Source organism: Aulostomus chinensis, chromosome 20, assembly GCF_037954235.1.
Source record: "Aulostomus chinensis isolate RoL2024-O1b breed Wild chromosome 20, RoL_Achi_v1.0, whole genome shotgun sequence".
NCBI lineage: Eukaryota > Metazoa > Chordata > Actinopteri > Syngnathiformes > Aulostomidae > Aulostomus > Aulostomus chinensis.
In genome coordinates this window covers 23,618,963-23,641,639 of record NC_141339.1, presented here as the reverse complement: position 1 = coordinate 23,641,639, position 22,677 = coordinate 23,618,963, and the positions used below count along the sequence as shown (strand labels likewise).

General features: G+C 48.9%; 1 protein-coding gene across 1 annotated transcript; it reads right to left on the bottom strand.

Annotated features, from left to right (window-relative positions):
- Positions 1 to 824: 824 nt before the first annotated feature.
- LOC147243344 (pleckstrin homology domain-containing family G member 3-like) lies at positions 825 to 17,283 on the bottom strand. The gene is made up of 16 exons (XM_086189146.1): positions 17,041 to 17,283; positions 15,154 to 15,590; positions 12,176 to 12,276; positions 10,980 to 11,049; positions 10,737 to 10,783; positions 10,291 to 10,441; positions 9,528 to 9,659; positions 9,248 to 9,430; positions 9,060 to 9,152; positions 8,754 to 8,840; positions 8,620 to 8,653; positions 8,265 to 8,528; positions 7,605 to 7,921; positions 5,384 to 5,491; positions 3,825 to 5,298; positions 825 to 3,188 (listed from the first exon to the last, which is right to left on the bottom strand). The coding sequence occupies exons 1-16, from the start codon at positions 17,186 to 17,188 to the stop codon at positions 2,302 to 2,304; spliced, it is 4,533 nt and encodes a 1,510-aa protein (XP_086045272.1). The 5' UTR covers positions 17,189 to 17,283; the 3' UTR covers positions 825 to 2,301.
- Between the last annotated feature and the right edge of the window lie 5,394 nt (positions 17,284 to 22,677).

Here is a 22,677-nt window from a genome sequence, read left to right as displayed (position 1 = left end):
GTTGGGCAACCAGTCTTCATCCCTTACAAGTTTCCAAAAGATACATTTCAAAGTTAATGAACTCCTGCACGTACATTCCAAGAAACAAGAACGGCAAGATTCAAATTTAAGTCCAATCAAGAATCGTCCTGCTGCGTCCCATTTAGAGTTTCCTCCAATCATTTACCTTCAGACTGCTGGGCTCTTATTGTGATGGCCAGCTGGTTTCCGGCGTGAATGCCCGTAATTTGACGGCTGTCGAGTTGATCAACCTGCTGCGGCTTCAACACATGAAACACAAACACCATCTTCATTATTAGAAGCATCAGTATTCATTTTCATCATCCAGTCACCTCTGCTCAGGAGTCACGTGATCGACGGGCCGCTGCCTCCGGGCGTCGGTGACGTCATCCCCAGCCCTGAGGATTGTTTGCTGAATATTTGACGTTGCAACAAAATATTTCATCACAAGTCTTTGAAAGGAGGAGGATACTTGAATACTTCTTTTAATCCAGGTTTCTTAGCTGTATTCGTGACGTCATCATTTACCTTTTAATTTTGGGTCCCATTTAAAAACAAACGTGTCCATTTTTCTTCTTGTATTTGTGACATGGAGGTGACGTCTTTATCTCTCCCTTCTGGTCTGTGGACGCTACCAGTCCGTCTACAGAGCCTCTTTAATAAATCACACCGGCTCCTTGTAATTAGTTCAGAATTCATTGATCCCGTTTTTATTTCTGGGGTGTAGTACGTCTAACCGCCTCTTGGGGAGCTACTGAGCCCGTCAGTTGCATCATGGTTAAAGATAAACTATTAACACAATTAATGAAACCACACACAGTCAGTTCTGCATGAGGTGTTTTAATGTCAATCATAACAGCGGTGTTTCTGTACATACGAGACACACACACACACACACACACACACACACACACACGTATCCACAGTTATAGACATGTTACGGTTCCATTTACACGCGATCAAATAAATAGGTTACAGTGGTGGACTGAGGGTCACAGTGTCGTCAACCAGGGACGACCAACAGACGATCGGTTAAGAGATGAAAGTCGTGATTGATAAAACAGTGCGTTTGTGCTCAGACAAGTTGTGACTAATAAAAGGAAATAAATTAATGAACATGTTATATAAAATGTTCAAAAAGCCTTAAGTGCATAAATTATAACTAAAAGGCGCAAAATAAATGAGGAATACATCTATCAATGTTCTTAACAATATTTTTGTGCTGAGATCTTTTTTTTTTTTTAATCTTTAAAAATCATCCCTGGAAAAAAAAACCTCTACTAATGGAAACAATCCGAGGAAAAGCTACTTCACGAGTTTATTAACAATTGAAAGTGTAAATTTAACATTCCTGATTTGAGCATTTTACTGACGTGTTTTGTGGTCCTGGTATTCCTGGACTAACAACAGGGGCCGGCTGGGTGTTGAGAAAAGGTGGCTTTAAAGTGAAACTTGATTAAATACTCAGCTTAGTTCAGTCTGTTCCTTCGACATAAAGGGTAGGCAGGTGAAGTTGTCAGGTGATTTTGGACCCGTTGGGGGGGGGGGGCTTTGGTATTAGAGCTCAAACTCAGCCGTTAGTCCTGCCGCAGGGATTCAGTCAGGTGAGCTGGAGTTTACTCGTTGACGTAAACCTCCAACGAGGTCGCACCTCTCAGAACTGAAGAGAACTCCAACTTTCTCAGAGCTGAATCAGCAAAACATCCTGTACAAAAAAAAGTTGCTCCTGACAAAAATCATTTGCATACAGATATTTACACTCCTTCTGGACTTTAAACTAGAAAATGTGAGTCAGATGATTTATATTTTATTCTAATGATCTCAAAACTTTTGTTGTGTGTTGAGATTTAAAATATTGAGTCTTCTAGATGCATGTATGTATTTTATATGTAGGGACATGGGTCTGGGGGGGTCAGAGGGGAGGAAGGACGTAGAGTCACACCAGAGGGAGAGAGAACATGTGTAGTGTTAAACAGTAGCTGATAATCAATCACGAAGCAGCAATAGCGCCACCAAGTGGACTGGAGTCACTACGTTCTGTTTAGTGTAATTTTTCCCCGGGGGAGGAAGTCGAGGGTGCCCCCTAGTGGTAGGATTCAACAGGCTGCCGTGGTTGCCAGTACAAAGTGAAATCAAATGTTTCCTGTTGCTCCGCTGTGGCACCGGCTCGTCTGCTCCCCCACAGATGTAAAACATGACATCATTTAACAGTTTCACAATTTGTTTTTTGTATTTTTACATGAATAAACCGTCGATTCCGAGCTTTGGTACGGCCTCCTTTGCATCGGAGGTTTGGTCCTTTCAGCCCAAACTCTGGAACTTTTCTCTCAGGTTTTTCACTTTGCTCTGCTGCCCAGAGTTTGGACTCGTTTTTTGGGAATCGTCACCCTGATCTGTAGGGGAAGCCGCCGTTTTGTCAATGTCTTGTGACTTCGCTGGCTCAGTTCTGGTCTTAGCTTCTTCCCTCTGCTTGTATTCATCAGACTCCTGGTAGGCGCGGCAGCGGTCGATGACCGCCATGATGGAGATCTTCTCCCTGCTGGTCGGTGAGCGGATCTGAACGTAGCTGTCTTCCTTCTCATCTTCTTTGGGTTCTTGGGTTGTTTCAGCAGGCCCTGCCTCTGTAAGCTTCTCCATGATGATGAGCTTGTGTTCGGGGTCATTTGGTAGAGGTGCCTCAGCTGCGACATAGTAACTGGAGCTGTCCTGAGCGACCTGGTCCTGGAGCTTCTGCAGCTCGCTCATTTGAGCTCTGCTCAGCCGAGGGTCCAGGGAATTTGCTCTTTGAAGTCTTTTTCGGCGCTCATCACTGCCGGTGTCCCCGCTGCTCTGAACCTTGTGTGAAGGGGCCACTTTGGAGTTTCCATCAGTGAGGAGGAGGCTGGAGGAACAGCTGGAGCGCCTCCTAAGACCACTATCACACATCTGCTCCGGGATAGAGTGACTACGGCTGACCGGAATCGTCTGGGAGCGGTCATAGTTGGAATACTTGGAGCGCAGTTCCTGCACGTCAGGCCAGTTGAAGCCCTCAACAGGAGGAGTGGGGCTGAGGGGGCTGCGGGAGCGAGCCCGGCCAGGAGAGTTGCAGGTGAGACCGGGGCTTGAAGGTCGGACCTGGTTGATGCCGTTATGAGGAAGAACTGTTCCAGGCGCAGGAGAAACCAGCTGCAGGGTCAGGTTGGGTTTGCCTGCAAAACACAAGACGGGTCATAAATTTGTGCTGAGGAGAACCATGGAGGCATTGAATCACAATCCCCCAGCAAGGTCCTGGCAATGGTGGCTCCAGAACCAGCCAGGCTCTGGGGTTCGCCCAAACCCTAGCGGTAGAAGGCTTGCTGGACGATTTGTTATCAAGTTTTATAAAAGAAATGTCCATAGGCCAACCTTGAGCTTAAAACGGACCTGAGTCGTCCTCTATACAGGGGAAGCTCTGTGGCCACAGTGTGGAATCATGGGACTTGTATTCTTTGAGAATGCATGTGGACCAGTTAGCGCCAGCACATTGGGCCAGTCAGTCAGTAATTGCGGGTTAGCTGTGGACTGATTATGCCAGGCAGGTTGGACCATGTCAGCTGTTGGGAAATCTTTGATTTTAGAGGGTGATGTTTGCGAAAGGCCTTTACAACAAGTTGATATTCATTACTTTCTATTAACTGATGCTTCTGCAGACCACTGATGTTGGATCAGAATCACGAATAAGCACTTCAAATGTTTGTCTGTGGTGTGACAGACATGGGGGTCCAGGGACAGGAGCTTGAGTTGTCCCTTTAAAGGTTCTCAAACTCCTTCTTGGACCCCCATGTGGACCTTCAAGCAGCACGTACCCGAACTGTCCTTCTCCTCCACCACACAGGGTAAGCTCTTCTTGCGCATCAGCATGCCCTGACTTCGCTGCCGCACCACTGGTTTGGCTGTTTTGATTCGCTGGCTGTACTGACGGGCCAGATGGAGGACTTTACTCTCTGCTTTGTCATCCAGCTGGTTTGAATCCTCACTGGGCTGTTGTCCTTCTGCCTTCAGCTGGGCGACCCGAGGAACCGGAGCCCTGAGGAAGACAGCATCTTCCCGGAATGTTTTCAGAGTGTGCTTTAGACTTCCTGTCCGGTTTCCACCATTGGGTTTCTGCTTTAGGGGCGATGGAGACCTGGACTCTTCTCTGATGGCGCTGAGCTCTCCACTCTCACTGTCACAACTCTTACGCAGGGTCTTTGATGTGTTTGAAAGGCCTACATGGATTGATTTCAGGTTTCCTGAAGCCTCTTGAGACTGATCATGGCCGCTGTCTTCACTTTGGGATCTGGTGATCTGCTGCTCCATTGTCTGCCAGATCTTGATCATTTCAGATGAGGGTCTGAACTCTTCATCCTCCGATGGATCATCCGGAACACTCTGAGATCTGGACCTGCAGCCTCCTCCTGTGTTAAACCCTGAATCTTCAGAACCCTTCTGATCCAACAGCAAAGACTCCACAGAATCTCTTGTGACCAGTTGATCCTGGGTATCTGAGGGTAAAACTGCATCAAGGCTGGATGATGTGGTCAAGGGGGAGGGACTTGTCTTTGGGATGCTGTTCAAGCGGCTGACAGAGCTCCTAACCAGCCCTGTCGGGATGTAAGTCAGGCTCTCCCTGCGCTGGAGGCTGAAGGTGGCATCCTGGTTTCCGGCATTCTCATAGTAACTCTTGATTTTCCCAATGAGAAGCTGGTCTTGCCTGGAGAGCGTGGAGTCCCTCCTCCGCTGAATCCCTCGCTCAGCATCAAAGAGGCTGTCATCCCGAGGGGATAATAGGGTCAAATCTGTGTTTCCGAAGGTCTCAGTGAGATCAGTACAGACGCTGTTGAGCCGCAAAGGTCGGTCTGTGGCCTCGGCGCTGAGGCTGAGGCTGCTACCGGTCCTGCTGGGTAAACGTGGTGAAGCACAACCGAGGGAACGGGCATCATCCTGGGAATGAGAACCTCGTTTGATGCTGTTGGTAAAATGTTGAGCAATGGCGTCAGCTTTGTCTAGGACAGATGAGGGAAGGATGCTGGTGGCTTCAGCCTCCGTTTCAGCTGCTTCTCTCTCGCCCTCATCCTCTGAGGACTCTGCACTGCTTAGGGTTTTTGAGTCAGAATCAGGAGTGGCGGAATACGGTTCGTCTGGGGGCTCTGGATCTCCCTCAGGTTTCAGGTCCTCTGATATGGAGGTTCTGAGAGGTGAATGAGACAAACTGTCTGGAGCAGAGCGGAGTGCTACTTCAGGGTTTTCTGTCAGATCAGGCCCCGACATTTTCTCCTGTGGCAGGTCGTCTGCGGAAGGCTACAAAGGAGGAAAATTATGAAATGAACATCAGGAAATGTGTAACTGAAGGACTTGGGAGGTGTTGCTGTCGTCGTCGTCAAACCTGTGAGGCGTCTGCTGTTTGTTTGTTTCCTCCTGACTCCTCCTCTTCAGGATGTTGTCCATTTTCTTTGTTAGAGCCAGCAGTCGAGAAGCCCTCACCCTCCGTCTCCTTCAATAACCAAGCAACAACAATTGTCAAGTAAAATAACACATCTTTCGTGAGGTTTTTAGTTTAGTTATGTATTCCAGAGGTTCTCAAATTTGTATCCAGGTACCCTAGGGTCTGCTAGGTTCTTCCAGGGTGGTCCTCATCACATGCCATTCAATGCTTGGGTGTTTGAGAACCTCTGTTTTTCTATTGTCTAAGTAGTGCCATGATAACGAAGCAACTATAAAGGCATTAGTCGTACTCCTGGTAACTCTGCTGCGCCTCTCATTTTTAAAGGGTCACTTCACAAACCACAAAAAGTATAACTGAAAGAGAAGCGATGAGCTGCTTCTTCCTGGATAAAGATGACGCAAACTGCTGCTGATTTTCTCAAATTTAACTTGACGATAGAGAAAACCAGCTTCTTCTCATCCTCTGGGCTGGAGAAGAAAACTCAGATGTGAAGATCTCAAAACCAACAATGTAAGTATCGTCATCGTTGGACACCACAGGAAAAAACTGCCTTGAGTGAACTGACCCTTTATTACCATCAGCCTGGAGAACGGTTAACTGTTAAATCCTGTGCTTCACACCGCATCAAATTAAAGTCTGCATCAATCTTTTATGGAGAGAGGTTTGTGGACACAATTGTGGACTAGGACACAAACCTCTCTCCATACTTTTGAAACAAAAGCATAATAATTCGCAAATAAAAGAAGCAACAAATCAGTGAGAGGCAGCCAAACTCGTCTGCTTCCACTCCGCAACAACACAAAAGCAATCATCCAGTGAAGTTTTTCATTCAGCCTTGCAGCTGTGGAGGTTCATCCTACAAAATGCTGCAGAAGCCACAGATCAGATGTCTGGTGAAGGTTTTCTCAAAGGAAAGGCCATGAGGGCCATTGAAAAATCATCAACAGGCTTGCTGAAGAATTGTTCTAATGCCAGTTTAAAGGTGCTGGTCATCCATCTTCCAATGCATTCCATCCTTGTCTTGTAAAGAGAGCCGCCATGAGTTTAGCCTGGATAGCTTAGCACAAATTCTGGCATTTATTGTGTAACAGGCACTGGCAGCAACTGCAAGCTAATTGTGACAGATGAATGCTAAAGTTTACACTGCAGAATGAGCAGCTGTTTATTGCTCAACTAGCCAGCTTCTCACCAAATGCTATATACAAGCAAACAGGTACAGTGCTGTGCACTTGACATCTTTAGGGACGCATGGCTACAGATGCTAGCATCCAGGGGTTTTAGCCTCCTTGCTAGCATGTCTACCTTTCATGCCGTGGTCATCAGTCTGAGTCCGGTTACGGTGCAGGACTTTGCAATGCAGGTTACATTTGCACACTTTAAGGTAACGTATGTAGTCTATATGATAAAAGCTAGCTAAAGCCCTACCTGTCCTGCAGGTGAAAGTGAGATATTTAGTCAACCAGTACATTGTAACACAGCTACGTTGGCATGGAAACTGAAATGTTGATAAATGTGCACTGTCCCAGGTAAATAAATACTTGAAAAGCGTAAAGTCAGCTTTGTTCAGAAAGTGGAGGAGTCCACCTGTATTGCAAAGAACAGGGATATGCTAACTCCCTTAGCATTAGCTGAGGGTGAAACTCTCAACCCAAAGTTTTCATTCTTAGTAAAAGAGTGACGTCGTGGTCAACAACACTAATTTTTCTCTCAATAGAGTAAGTTAATTGCAGTTATGTAAAACAAAATCCTAACATAGCAATACAATGTACAGTATCATATGCTAGTTGCATACATGCTGTACTTTCTTCCGCGTCCAGTGCCTGTGTTTGCAAGGCTAAAGAGGAGGTGGTTCCCTCTGAAAACATGAAAATGACATCAAATTGATCTCTCAGAACATTTAAATGTTGAGCTTTACAGTTGCATTCTTGTTTTCTCTGAAGGTCAGACTTCTTGAACTGGCTCAGCAGGTTTCTGGACAGGAGCCCCTGACCAACATTAGCGTGTTGACCCCAAACATGCAGCTCAGCTGGTGTTAGTTCCACACAGAGGCCCATGCAGCAGATAACCCAGAGCTCCCCAGCAGCATGGAGTGCTGTTATTTGTGACTTTAGTGGCGCTGCAGCAGGATGTTGAAGACCCGGCTACCAGCGGAAAGCCTCACCGTCACCATGACGACCCTGTAGTGCCAGCAGGAGATGGCAGCCAGCACGGAGCTGGCGAAGTCAGCTACCTGGTCAGGAGAAAACCTGCACTCGTCCTCTTCATCACTGCAGCTCAGTCGCTCCAGAGAGTCCTTCCTGCAGCCCAGCTCCTCCTCCTCCTCCCCCCCCGGGGGCCGCTCAGCCACATTGTGGCTGGAGCCCTCAGTGTCGCTGCCGGTGGGCTGCAGAGAGCGTCTCTCCCTCGGGCACAAGCCCTCACTGTCTGACTGCTGCACAATCACACACCCAGGGTGAGAGTCCTGCTGGTGCGAGCACCCTAACCTTCATCACTGGCTTCAAGCTTCCCTGCATTCAGCTTCTTAGACGCAGGGGCAGACTGAGCCCATGTGAACATTCAAGCCCTAACCAATGAGGGGGTGGGGGGGGGCAAAGAAATTTGGGGAGATTTGCCACCATTTGAAATAACAGCCTAAAATCAGTACAACATTTACAAATGTTCAGGAATCACAAGGTTTAGCAGAACGCTTCTTACCTTTAACACGACTATGAGTTCATTCGCAGGACCAGAACCAGAACCAGAACCAGGAGCAGGAGCAGGAGCAGAAGAAGAAGAGCAGACAAGATGGCAGTTAGACACAGAAGAAAATGTTTAGCTGCTCAGTCATCAACCTGGTGACTGCACACACGAGTCACCCATAAAACATTAAAATTGTTACCGTTGGAACTGTTCACAGTTTGTTTGACCGGCTCTGAAGAACAGAGACAAACATCAATCAGCAGGTGTTCATCGGTGCCAACACGCTGGTTCAAGGTGCGTTTACCTGACGTTCGTCGCGCTTGATGGCTGTCCCGTGGGAGCTCGTCAGCCTGGCAGGACGAAGCCTTCTTCAGCCGCTCGGGGCTGTAACGATACCTGGGAGGGTCTACAGGAAGCAGCGGCATCATCCACTGATGACATCATCCCACCCATTCACCCGTGACATCACATCGATGATTGCCGAAATATTTACTCACATTTGTTATTCATCTCCAAGATGGCGTCTTTGGCCTGAAACAAAAGATAAATGATGTGACTGTTGCGTCTTCATACTGTTACTCTGTTTACACTGGTGTTCGTGTTGTTTATACTGGTGTTACTGGTTTCAGACCTTCTGTGGGATGATGGCGTGGTGGTTTTCTAGAATGATGCGTTTGATGTGATGAGCCCACAGCTTCCTCTCCTCCACTGTCTTTGCCTGAAGCACAAACAGTTTTATTAGCATGGATGCAGTGGGACAAATTAAACCCCGCCCCCTCTGTCACACTTGAACATCCAACGGTGACGGAGACACAGACACGTCCCTGTGTCTGTCCTGACGAGACTCCACGCCTTTCTTGTTCAGCAGCAGATTTGACCTCAGGAAACAAACACGGGATGAGTTGGTTGGTTTTGGCAGAAGCTGCCGGCGTCTCACCTGGACCGTGTGAGGCTGTTTGGGTTGTTTGTAGTGTGTGACGCTGAAGCTCAGAGAGTCTTTGGCGCTTTCGATCAGCATCAGAGTCGAGCACTGGGGACGCAAGTGGAGAGACAGGAACACTGACAAACGTCGATCCGTACAAGGACCAAACTGCACAGCAGCCAGTGTTTGTGTCTGTTTCTCACAGAGATGTGCGTCTTGTAGACGTAGTGTTCACCGCGGCGTTTGGTGATCAGCAGCATGCGGTCGAACAGGAACAGGGTTCTCTCGTTTTTGGCCCGATGAACTTTGAAGGTTCCCTCTAGAACCAGCTCCCCGTACGTGGTCAGGTCCGGGCCTTTCCAGTTCAACAGCAGCGACTGGACCTCCTGAGAAAGCGAGAAGCCCGAGGGGTGAACTTGAGTCCACGTAACATCGTCTGACCCGTGTGTGTGTGTGTGTGTGTGTGTGTGTGTGTGTGTGTACCTGCAGTCTGACGGCGTGTTCGTGTTTTCTCTTCATGTCGTTGATGTACCAGGCGACTCCTGTCATGGTGTAGATGGCCTCCTCCACCACCTCGTAGCCTTCCTCCTCCGGGTCAAAATGCTTCACGATCTCCTAAACAGTGGATGGAATGACAAGAAGTACAAATACTGACTGAATATCTGGATTGGTTGAAGAAAAGTACCCAAGTGAGTGGCGGCCTGTTTTTTAACCTCGATCTATTTGCAGGCTGGCTCACTGAGAGCAGGATTCTCTGACAGGAGCGAGCTGATCTCATTCTCACTGGAAGCTGCCCTCTCCTTTGACTCAGCTAGTTTTTTTATGAGGCGACACTTGTACAAGTATTTATGGAGGTAGTATATCTTGGACAAAGTATTTTACTGCACTACATCATCTGTACCTTTCGCCAATGTCTCCTGATGTACCTCCAACAGCAATTTCCACCCCTTATCATTCTATTTAAGCTTTAAAAGCTCCGTGCTTTGTTTGTGTTTCTGGAAGCCAATCATCGTGGGCGGAGCCAAACTCAGGACGCGTCAATGTTTCCACTGCAAAGCAACACTGGCGGTCAACCCACTGTCTTCTGGGAACTTGTTTACAAGTTCCTCAAAACCTGCCATCTTCAGTATGTGGGCAGCTACTAGCTAGCTAGTAGGGTTTCACATAACCAAGAGTTTGAAACCAGCAGCGTGCCAGCACAGTTTGCTAGCATGTAGCTCTGCTCAGCTCGGTGGTAGAGACCTACCTGGAGCAGCAGGTGGTATTTGAGGATTCTCTGAACCGGTTTGAGCAGGTATGAACCCAAAGGCAGCGACCGCTTCAGCGAAGCCTGTCGCTCCCGGAAGAACTTGGCCAGAGATTTGTTTCTCATGCACTCCGTCAGCGCTGCGACTGAACTGCAACAGGTAGGAAACAGGTTCAAAAAGGTGGCAACAGTAGTCATCAGGTAGGTGTGCTGCAGGTGAGAGGAGGAAGGAACGCGTGAACCAGTGAGTGTGTGTGTGTGTTAACAGGTATGAATACACACAGGCGTGGTACTGGTGAACAAAGATGAGAACAGTTCCCAACACTGATGAGTACCAGTGGGACCATCAGGTCTGAGCAGGGACCAGCACTGGTTCAAGCCTACATCAACAGGAGTGAAGCGGTGCAGACAGGTGGCTCAGGTGTGAGCACCACTGGAGTACTCACTTTGGGTAATTATTGCAGTACTGTGTGTAGATTTCGAAGTACTCGCTCTGAAACAACAAAATCATCAGTGACATCATTACTTCAGTCACTTATAATGAGAAAACAAGACGTCTTGCACGGGAGGAAACAAACGCCACGTTCCTGTCGGCGACCCTGCCAACCTCAACACGGTGGCGTGAATATTAACCCTCCTTCTTGAACGACGTGATCGTCGCCGCAGCCGTGGGATTCCTGGTCGCTCACCTTCATGACGAAGCACCTGGCGACGGCCACGGGGTCGTTGTCACACAGATCCAGCGCCTGAAGCAGCTCGCTGCAAACAGGAAATGATGTCACCACGACAACAGCAGCCAGAACAACAACAGCAATGAGCTAAAATCTACCTGAAGGCTGAATTCAGAAATTTGCTGCACAATTCTGACGGGTTTGGATTTTCAGAAAGAGAAGAGAAGGTGGGGTTCCTTTGTCATTTCTTCAGTATGAAAACACAAAAGAAACAAAGAGGTGGTTGTCACTCGACGCTGCAGCGATTTAGCAGCTCATCAACGTCAGGTGAGAGCGCCGCACGAGTTTAGTGTGAAGACGTGAACGTCAACTCAATCGGTTCCTGTGCATTACGCTGATTCAACAGGTTCACTCACCTGAAAGTCAAAGGAATAAATAACTGGAGGACGCAAGGACAGAAACTGAGCCACAATCTCCCACAGATCAGAATAACGAGCAGGAACCGGGCCAGTTCTGGTTCCGCCCAGGTTCATCCAGTCGTGTCAGCACTACTGAACTGTGACTGTGACACTGGAGCATTCATCACATGCTGAAGGTTGTGAGGTCATTGGCGTGCCTGCCTCCCTGTTCTGTTTCTAACGTGGCCGTGCTCGTCTGTGCCTGTCCAGCAGGTGGAGCTGTCGCTCTGTTCTCTACGCCCGCAGCAGCTCATGACACGGTTGTTGCCACGTTCAGGAAATTAAGAAAACGTCTTCATGTCAGACTCACAGACCAAGATTTATGGTTAAAAACCAGGATAGAAATGCAAACATGCTTCAACCAACACTCTCTCAAGGAGGAACCCTTTCACCAGAGTTCAGTCTAAAAACGACTTCTGTTCTTTCGACCTGAACAAACTCTGAACTGCTGGAATTTATACTTGAAATGTTCTACGTGTCAGTTTCAGAACTCCTCAAAACTCATCACAGCACTGAACTTCACACAGCATCACTGCACTCCCTGGATGTGGCATTCACTGTCCTGCAGGACTTCAGAGCGTCTAACTGAACCACAGCAAAGCACTTCACACTTGGGCGCCAAACAAACTCACCGATCGTCACCACGCCGAGGCGGCGACACCTGATGAGACTTTATGACAAACCAACACCAGAGCCGTTAACCAGAAGAAGAAGAATCAGGTTGACAACAAGTCGAGGAGCGCTTGATTCTCTCACCTGTTGAACTCATAAATGTCCTCGATGTTCCCGAACAGACAGCAGACCTGCTCGGGACGGATGGACAAGTCGGACTGGTCGATGATGTGGGAGAGGTAGTCCTGGTGGGAGAGGAGATGGGGCTCAGAGGCTTCTTGACTTCCCTCTCACACTTGAGTGCTGCATTCAGAAGCTGCGTCTGCAGCAGCTGGAACCACCAGCAGGACGCGGTGACTCAGGAACATCTGTCAGAGCAGTCGACCTCCCAGGCAGGCAGGACGCCTCTGCTGCTCCACAATTACTCATTAAAACCACACATAATTCAACGTTCCTGTGACTTGAAAGCTGGCAGGAGGCCACATCCCAGCCTCGACTGATTTCGCAGCCCTCGTCAGAAGGGCGCGCAGCAGCCTTTTACGAGCCAACAAGCAAATGTGAACTCAAAATATCCCTTATTTTGCTGAGGACCCACAAAAAGACCTTCACGGTCCCTGAACCCCACTTTGAGAACCCTGGAGGCTGAAAGAAGCGACACAGAACGTCATCGTTGGCGACACCGCTGTCGCTTTCTGCTTTTTGTTTATTTCAACTGCTGAAGTTCATCTTTTGTCATCATTGATGGTATCGATTTTTTTTTCTTTGGCTTAACTGGGGGTCAGCACTTTAATCCGATGGATATTCGGCTTCCTGAACACTCAGCGCTGGATGAACCACGCAGGCGGACGCTGCCAGAGCACCAGTTTGTGGCGTATTTCAGCGGAGGGTTCCAGGTTTTGCGGCCTGCAGCGTTGGCCCCTCCCACTGAATCAGATTTCTGACCACCGACTGAATCCTGCCTCTGTGTTGACGGCAGCTTCGGATCTTCACGCCGGTTTACCCGTCATCCCCTCGTTACACAAGCGCTTCATCCCTCTTAACCAGTTAATTATAGTCCGTGACCAGGATGTTATTTACAGGCGGCTCAGACTGTCCTGTGCTGCATGCTGATACTGAAAAACTTGAATGGCGAGTTCACGGCAGACACACAGCGAGTTTCACACACGTGAGTAAACAGAAAAATACCAGCTGCTGATTTTCCGCTGATACGTCCGAAGCAAACACCACCATGTCTGGAAGGTCTGGAGGTGCTCAGGGTTAATCTGGCGGTCTGGACCTGCAGCCGTCTGATCCTTCCTGTTCGCCCCAAACTTGACAAACAGATTGAATCACGCCGAAATGATGACATCATGAGGCCAATTTGAGTCACGGATCAAGTCGTGTCAGCTGGGACCCACATGAGCCCCCAAGGGTTAAAATGCCCGTTTTCTGAGTGGAGTTTGGTTCAGACGTGCTGGGGTTTCCAGCTCCAGGTGAAAATGCTTCCTGGCGTGGCTTTGTGTCTTTAAAGTGACTCACACAAGTCATGAGTGGCGTCTGATCGCACACTCAATCATAACGAGACAGCAACTTGGACTGATGGTCCTACTGAGGAGGCACCAACATTTCAAGGCTGCAAGCGGCGAATCGCTTCACTTAATCCAGTTTACCAATCACTCGATCAATTAACAGCATCTTCCTGTTGCTATTTTTAACTTCTAATTCCAGTGCGTAAACCTGCTGATGTTGGATCAAACCTCGCTTTGGCTCATGTTTCTGCTTCAAGTTGGTTCTTTCAACTTGAGTTCGTCTACTTGTTGCTTTTTGTTCCTTTAAGCTAATATTTGGAGTGTATGAGCCCATTTTTCTCACCATTACCAGCGCCGACCTTGTCGTCTGGCTGCAGGCCTCCCTCTCACTTGCCTCCATTGGGACAACGGACTGCTCAAGTTTAGCGTACAGACACAACAAATGTATTTGTGCTGTTGTGATTCTGAGGGGGGCCATGATTACGATCAACCTGGAGTCATTGTGACTGAGCTGCACCTCCTTGGAGATTAATACAGTATCTATCCATCTATCTATCTATCATCTATCTATCTATCTATCATCTATCTATCATCTATCTATCATCTATCTATCTATCTATCTATCTATCTATCATCTATCCATCTATCCATCTATCTATCTATCTATCTATCATCTATCTATCCATCTATCTATCTATCTATCTATCATCTATCTATCTATCTATCTATCTATCATTCTATCTATCCATCTATCTATCTATCTATCTATCTATCATCTATCTATCTATCTATCTATCTATCTATCTATCATCTATCTATCTATCTATCAATCTATCTATCATCTATCTATCATCTATCTATCTCTCTATCATCTATCTATCTATCTATCTATCTATCATCTATCTATCATCTATCTATCTATCTATCTCTCTATCATCTATCTATCTATCTATCTCTCTATCATCCATCTATCTATCTATCTATCTATCTATCATCTATCTATCATCTATCTATCTATCTATCCATCTATCTATCTATCTATCTATCTATCTATCTATCTCTCTATCATCCATCTATCTCTCTATCATCTATCTATCTATCTATCTATCTATCTATCATCTATCTATCTATCTATCTATCTATCTATCATCTATCTATCTATCTATCTATCTATCTATCATCTATCTATCTCTCTATCATCCATCTATCTATCTATCATCTATCCATCTATCTATCATCTATCTATCTATCTATCATCTATCTATCTATCTATCTATCATCTATCTATCTATCTATCTATCTATCTATCATCTATCTATCTCTCTATCTCTCTATCCATCTATTTTTGTTTCTTTTAGCCTCCAGCAGCTTCTTGTATCATATTTTTGTCTTATCTTGCATTTCAGCTGGTAGTTGTTTTTTTTTAATCTTACATTAAAGCATCTTGCTGTTGATTCTTTAACTCCCAGTTTCATGTTTGGGACCAGGACCTGATGTTGAGAACCTCTCATGTCGTGACTCAGATGTTATACCAACTCAGCAGTGACTGGATCTGTTGAGGGAACCCCTGGACTCTGGAACCAGCTGCTATTGGCCGCTCAGAGCGTCACTCACCTCCACAATCATGCGCAGGTCTCTGACGTACATCCTCTCCGTCTCGATGATCTCCATGACCACGCGGTCCAGGTAGGTCAGCTGAGGATTGGGCGCCATGCCCTTTTTTATAAAGGACGCCTTCTGGCTGCGGCTCGGCGTGGACTCTTTGTTGTTGGTCTGGATACGGCTCGGCCCCTTCCTGTCAGCTGGCGGGCGCTGCCTCTCCTCTGCGGCGCCCTCCTCAGGGCTCAGGCCCGCATGGATCTCAGGGTCAGAGGCTTCAGGGGCTGGGGGGGCGAGGTTGTCTTCTCGGGAAGATCCGGACCCCGAGGACAGAGTGGAGATCAAGCTCACCGGGCGGCGTCCAGATGATGACAGGTCAGAGGAGTCGGGGGGTGTGGCCAAGGGAGCGCACTCATTACTGCCGACGGAGGCGGCGGACAGGCGGTGGGACTCTGGAGAGAGAGAGGCAGTGATTGACATGTGCGATCAGGATGACATCACCAATGATGCCACCGGTCATGGCCACAGGAGGCAGCGTGCTCGACCAACCATCAGTGAGGGTTTTCACACGTTCCAATCCTGCGCCGTCACCAGAATCTCAAACAACTCCGACCGAAGCTTTTAGATCTGAGGTCCTCAAACTTTATGTTCTGAGCACCGTCGTGTACCGCAAAGATCCAGCGGAACCTCAGAGGAAACACGGAACCTTTCACCTTTCACAAGCACTCAAACCCCGGAGATCTGGTTCAGCATCAACGTTCTAAAGGTTCTACTACGGTTGTTCCTGCAAATATTTTAGCAATGACAATTTTTGGGGGCACATTTTTAGTAGTAAAAAGAAGTCACATAGAAATTTCTAAGCTGCCTTTTAATTTTAAGATGTACAAGTAAATGTCATGGAGCCACGTTTCAGGTATATTCTTGCAAAATGTTCTCATATTTGACACCCTGTCTGTGTCCAGAACATGAGGATGTTTTGGAACCTCGGTTCTAACAGGAATACATCACAGAGGCAAATATCTGAGGCCTTTGAGATCGGATGGATCTTGAATGTCCCTGCACGGAGGACTGCTGCACAGTTTGGCATCTAAAAAAGCCTGAAAATGAACAGTAAAACTGCGCCGTTTGTGTCAAAAACACAGAGCAGCGCTGAAAGATGAGAGGGAGCAAAGCTTTGTCCAGTACTGCTGCTCGCGCTGAATGCTAGCGTGCTAAAGACAGCCGGGTGTTTCAGTTAATAAAGGTTGAAACGTTGAGGAGAAACTCTCCTACGATGAGAAGGACGTTATCGACTGAACATCACCCCAGGGAGAAGTGAACTCCACAAGGTGAGAACACTGAGGAGGTTTTTATATCCGTGACCTCAGCACGGCTCCTCCACGAGCTGCAGCGCCGTTTGAATGAAAACAATTTCAAACTGCAGACCGGATGGCCAACACACACACACACACACACACACACACACACACACACACACACACACACACACACACACACACACAGAGTTGGTTGGCCGGCTGTGTTGGCTTCCTGCCAGTGTGAAGTCAGTGAGGCGTTCACTGACCCAGCAGGAAGAGAATTTATGGCGTCCGCAGCCACTTGAACATGATAACAAGAGGCAGCCACTCACAGCTCAGTGTTTGCATTCAAACACAGCTTCAAAAGAAACACAGGTGAACTTTGACCTCACTGCACTGAACACACACACACACACACACACACACAGCTGAGCTTTGATCAGAGGATGATCCGTGAGCTTTTAGGAAACACCAGAAAATATAAGAGTGAAAAAGAGGAGAAACAGTTGCCCCTCCTCCGACTGACGAGGCAGCGTGGGAACGTGTCGCTGGACAAAAACTGAGCTTCAACTTCAAACCGCCTGGTGCTCCAACCTAAACTCACCCAGCCAGCGGAGGATTCGCTTCAGCCGCTGCTCCTCTCCGCCCCTCCTGAAGGAGACTTTCACCTCCTCCTTCGAACACAAGCACCTGACCACGGCTACGTCTCCTCCTCCTCCGGCCAGACGCCACAAGCTCCTCTGATAGCCCATCAACTCGCCGCTGATGCTTCACACAACTACACCACACTCACAGCTTCATTCAGTTGTCCTGAAGACACATGAACGCTCCACAAACATCAGCACACACACAGAGTTTCACTCCAGCAGAAACACTGCAGCTACTTTAAATAAGAGAGAAGAGGAAGAGGCGAGGAGGCAGAGGAGGAGCCGCCGAGGCAGATAGCAGGAGGAGGAGGGGTTACAGCCGTCAGGCGGCCGGTCAACAGAACTGAACTTTATTCAACAAGAAACATCAGCACAGATGTTTTCAGGTGAAGGTTGTCAGATGAGATCTACGGAGGTCTCGTATGTGCCTTTTCAGTCAGGAAGGACCAGCAGCGGCGAGTCAGCGGCGCCTGAATGCTTCGGGTTGAAGGGACGCCTCTGTTTAAATTCTTCTTGCGAAGCGTGAAAGCAGGAGGCGGCGGTCACCTCGTTCCTGCTGTCAACCAGGCAAAGCAATGACATCACACACACTCCTCCAGCATCGATGGCGGAGACGAGACGGCGTCCGAACAGAGAAGACCGCCGTGCCAGTGGTCATGTCTGACCCTCCAGCAGGCGTCTGGAACCTGGTTCTACGCAGGAACGCCGGGTCCCTGACTTTATACTGAAGGTTGTCAACTTTAGCGTCTTTGTGTAGTTGCTACGACTCGTTAGCAAGAAGCTGCTTGAATATCATCATCATCATCACCACCACCTTCATCAGCGGCAGCGTTTGACTTCCGCTGGTATCCGTCTGTTCCAGCGTTCTTCAGTCACGTGATGCAGCAGCTGCATCCCTCCTCCGAGCACCTGACTGGCGTGTATTAGCGTTATGCTAGAAGATCGCCACGTTCCTCCTGAGGAAGACTTGTGGTCAAAATGCAACTGTGAAGAGAAGAAGTCCAGGCCACGGATCGACGATTGTGACGCTGATCCGCTTCCTGCTGCTCTGACCTTTGCCTGCACTCACTTCCTGTGTGACCGTCAGGGAGCTTTGAAGCTCTGCAGGAACAAAGAGCAGCAGGTAAGAACCAAGAAGGTCAGACGATCACCTGGACGTCTGATGACCCTCGACTGGCAGAGACACGGATTCGTTCTGAAACCAGCCGCCCACGTTCCTTTCAATCAACGTGGAACCCCCCCCCCCAAGAGGCATCACAAGTTGAAAGTGAAAAAGTGGCGAGTGAATAAAGAAATGGCGATAAGGTTTTGGTTTAAAATGCAGGACACTCACACCTGAGAGAGAGGGGCTCCACGTGGACCCTGGTCCCTGACCTGAATCTCAGGGTAAGGGGGGGGGGGGTCAAGTATCCGACAAGTCCCCCTTCAAACTAAATTTAGGGGTTCTGGGCAATGAGAACACATGGAACCGTCCCTGTCCCTGTTGAGACCAACATGTTGGGACAAAGCGAGGACATTTGGGTTTGTCTTCACTTCCTGAGTCCTTCGAAGGCCAGCTCAGACTTGACTTGAAGGACCAGTTCAGATCTGAGTGTAGATCCAGTTTAGAACTAGACTTGAGTCCAGTTTAGAACTGGGTGGGTCCAGGTATGACTGGGATCAGGTCTGGTGTAGAACTGGGGGAGGTCCAGTTTCAGTCCTGGGGGTGTCATGTCAGTGAGAGAGAACTACAAAGGGACGTGCGAGGCCCTCTAATCTGTAATAAACAGGATGAAGCCGTTAATCCCGCACAGACTCAGCAGGGATTACAACTAACAACCAGCACAGAGGCGCCAACCAATCAGCCGCTCCCATCTGCTGCGGCTCCACCAGTCAGCACCAAGAAGCCGGATGTTTCTTCTCAGAACCAAAAACACACTTTGATCTCAGGTCTGAAAACACTGATACTGAACTGGATCCACATGCACGCGATCTCTGACCCCTGACCTCCAGACACGAGCGCTGCATCCGTCTCCCCGCTGACTGACCCCAGCCGCCTCCCACGTTACCCAACAACTCATCAACGCTTGGATTGGATTCTAATCAACCGCCGTCCCCTCAGCGTTGCTGACCCCAAACCCCCCACCAGACCTACTCGTCCTTTCAGGCCGAGAGTCCTCAGAGACCCGGATCAAGAACAGCAGCTCCCGAGACCCCAGGTCAGAGAAAACCTGAGACCCGAGACACCCAAGAACCACACACTCAACGCTGTCAACTTACTTCCAGGATCCAGGACTCATTCTGGTTCACTCCAGTTTGAACCAGTAAACCAACTATGACACCAGTATAAACCAGCATGTTTACACCAGTATAAACTCTGCACAGCGGCAGCAGGTCTGGCATCACCACACCACCTGCCTTATGTAACACTCCTAGTCAGATGGCGTTCACAGCCTTCGAGTCTGGTCATGTGACTCGAGATTATCTGAAAGTGAAGAGACGCCAAGTTACTATCTCTCTCTCTCTCTCTCTCTCACACACACACACACACACACACACACACACACACACACACACACACACACACACACACACAGCTGAAATCAATATGTAGTAACAAGGACCGTACAGGTGTGTGGTGGGCGGAGCTACGGAGACGCTCAGAGTTATGACATCAGAGGACACAGGTTACTTCTAACAGGAAAAACACCTCAGTGTAGGAACAAGTTGGCCTTCCGTGCCTTCATCAGTTCTCTGGCAGCTCACACAAGCGCCACCGCAGCTCTGTCAGGTGACTCCAGACGCACACGCCAACTTCACGATTTATGTCTTCGTGTCCTGCTGATTCAGCCGCACTCGATCTGCCACACGCACACCTGTCCAGGTTCCTTCACCTGCGAGAACACCCGCTCCTCCGGCGGATCGTCCACATGAAGCTCCACACGTGAGCTGATGTTCTTGGGCTGGAACGCATCGATCAGCTTCCCACTGTCATGGCCGACAGCCTGGCGGTACGAGACGCCAGAGAAGAAGACTACTGCTCTACCTCAACCTGTTTCAGGCTGCCTACCTGAGAGGGACAGCCGGACCTGGTCCAGGAGCAAGACTGAGACTGGCTGGGACCAAGTGTGACAGTCTGCCTGCAGCCCTAACAGTAGGGGGCGGGGCTTAATCCGATGAGGCTGTGTGAGAGCAGCTGAGGCAGCAGCGCCTCCTGCTGCACGTCTGAGGTACACCAACAGTTTCCTGTCACTGAACCTGCACCTGCGCTTCCATCACCGAACCTGAAGACCGGAGGTTCTCACCCGCTTTTATTTTTCATCTAAATCTTTGTGTTTCTCATTTTCTGAGCAGCGGCGGTGAACTCATCTCCTCCTCTCATCCCCCTCTCCTCCTCTCCTCCACCAGATGACATCCAACCACGCATCTCTGCCGCCATCTTTTCTCTCTCCGACAGGAAACAGCCGTGGTGACGCCGGCAGCAGCAACACAAACTGAGCGGCCATTAACGCCGTCAGACAGGCGTCCATTGTTCCTGCCGAGGGTTGTCATTGGCCTTCTTGTGAGAGCAGACGTCGCCGGCTCCTTTCGCCACCGACCACAGAGAAGAATGACGGCACACATCACGACAACAACAACAACACAAACCAAACAACAACACAGTGACACAACAAAGATGACAATGAGCAGCGCGTCTCATCAGCCGCGGCCAGAGGGACTGGCGTTACATCAGCAGGGTTCTATGTTCTAGGCTGACGATGGTGTGTTCTCTTATTTCTTATTTGCGGCCGTTCCGGCGCCTGGCGCGTCGCATCAGGACGCTTTGACTCATCACATCTCAGTTACCCCACGTAACCACGACAACCGCTTTACTCTGTTCCTGCTCAATGCAACTGTGGAGAGAAACGTACTTGTGAACTCTGCTTACCTTCACCCATGTGGTCGTCATAGGAGGAGCTGAGGGACCCTTCAGGCATCACCCTGTCACACACACACACACACACACACAATAAACATCAACGGGGCACGTACAAAGTGACATCTCAGTGACAGTGGGTGCAGTTAGAACACTCGGAGCTCCATTCTAGAACATTCACCGTTCTCTGTCTACTCTTAGGATGTTTGACCTTTGACCTTTTCCCCTCAAGGTGTTCCTGAGAGTTCACGATCATCATCTCTGAATCCCACATTTGAAAAAAACCCGAAACCCTCAGAACCAGCAGTGAGCGGAGAACTGGGCCCAGCACCAGCTCTGGTACCCCTCCCACGCTGCCGGTGAGATCTCCTGCAGTCGACTGAGCGACGCCACAAACCGCTTTGCCATCCAGGACCGGTTCACACTTCCCTCCAACGTTAAGAACCACACGCCTGCTTCACTTCCCGCTGCGGGACACAAACTCAGCTGACATCCTGCTGCTTCGCTCGCTAACATCAGAAGGTGATGATGACGCGAACGTGAGAGCGAGGCCTGAATCAACCGTCTGGACCATCAGGGCAAAACAAGCTGCACCCGACGAGGGATTCATGTGTTCACAACACCGACCCGGCAGGAAGGAGCCTGCAGGTGAGGTGAGCGGCTGAATGTTCGCAGTGACGATGAAGTCTGAGACTGATAAATGCTGCGGTCATGTTTGGTGGAGGAACTGGACGGCTGCTGGCTCTTCTCTTCTGGAGTTCTGGGAGGAAGTCCAGCAGCAGACCAACCCACTGTCAACGTTTGTTTTCTCACTCCACGTTTCCACCTGGATTTTTTGAAGAAGTGAGTAAAGCAGCTAAGAATGAGTGAGCGACGGCGAGTCTCTCTGGTTTCTCCGACTTCCAATCGACGATGTCTTCAAACGCCGGCACCTCGATGGATTGATGGGACGGATTTAACAGCTCTGGTTGCTGTGGTAACCAGAATCATGCGTGAGGGTGAGACAGCGTTTCTGAGCATGCTCAGACTGCTACCTGTCAGGCCTCTGATCAGGTTTGGAATCTGCTCTGGTTACCGTGGAAACAGACTGTGGAGCCACCCAGGAAAGGCTGTTCCCGTCATTCCATGGTGGCTATTGATGTTTTACCACTGGCAGTAAACTGCTGCTGGTATCAAGGTGGTTTTACTTCCTCTCACGTGTCTGTCACGGGCAGACCTACAACCATGACACACAGTAATATTCAACAACCGCCAACCACGACACACAACCGAACAACTGCCTGGTTCTCATCCCTTGCAGACTCAGTGGGTTCTCCTACCAATCTCCCTTAAGGGAATCCTAATTTAAGAGTTTGCCTTTCATCAAAATAAACACACTTGAACAAAAACGTGCCAACTTCTTTGTCTGAATCTTTTTCATCCAACCTTCATATCGGCACGATGCCAAACACCCAAGTCTTTCATAATCTGACAAAATCTCCAAAGAGTTCAGGCTCGTTCTTGCGTGGACGGCGTGCGCTCGCCGCCGCTGCCAGGGTGTGTTTCGACGGAGACCCACCAAGTTAAATGTTGAAATTCACGACGAATTCACGCCGCCCTGCCAGTGGACTGAACGCCGAATCAAAGCAAAGCTCCGTCTGATCTTCCTACTCATCAGGTAAGGAAACATGAGGCAGTTACTTCCTGAGACAAGCGTGTC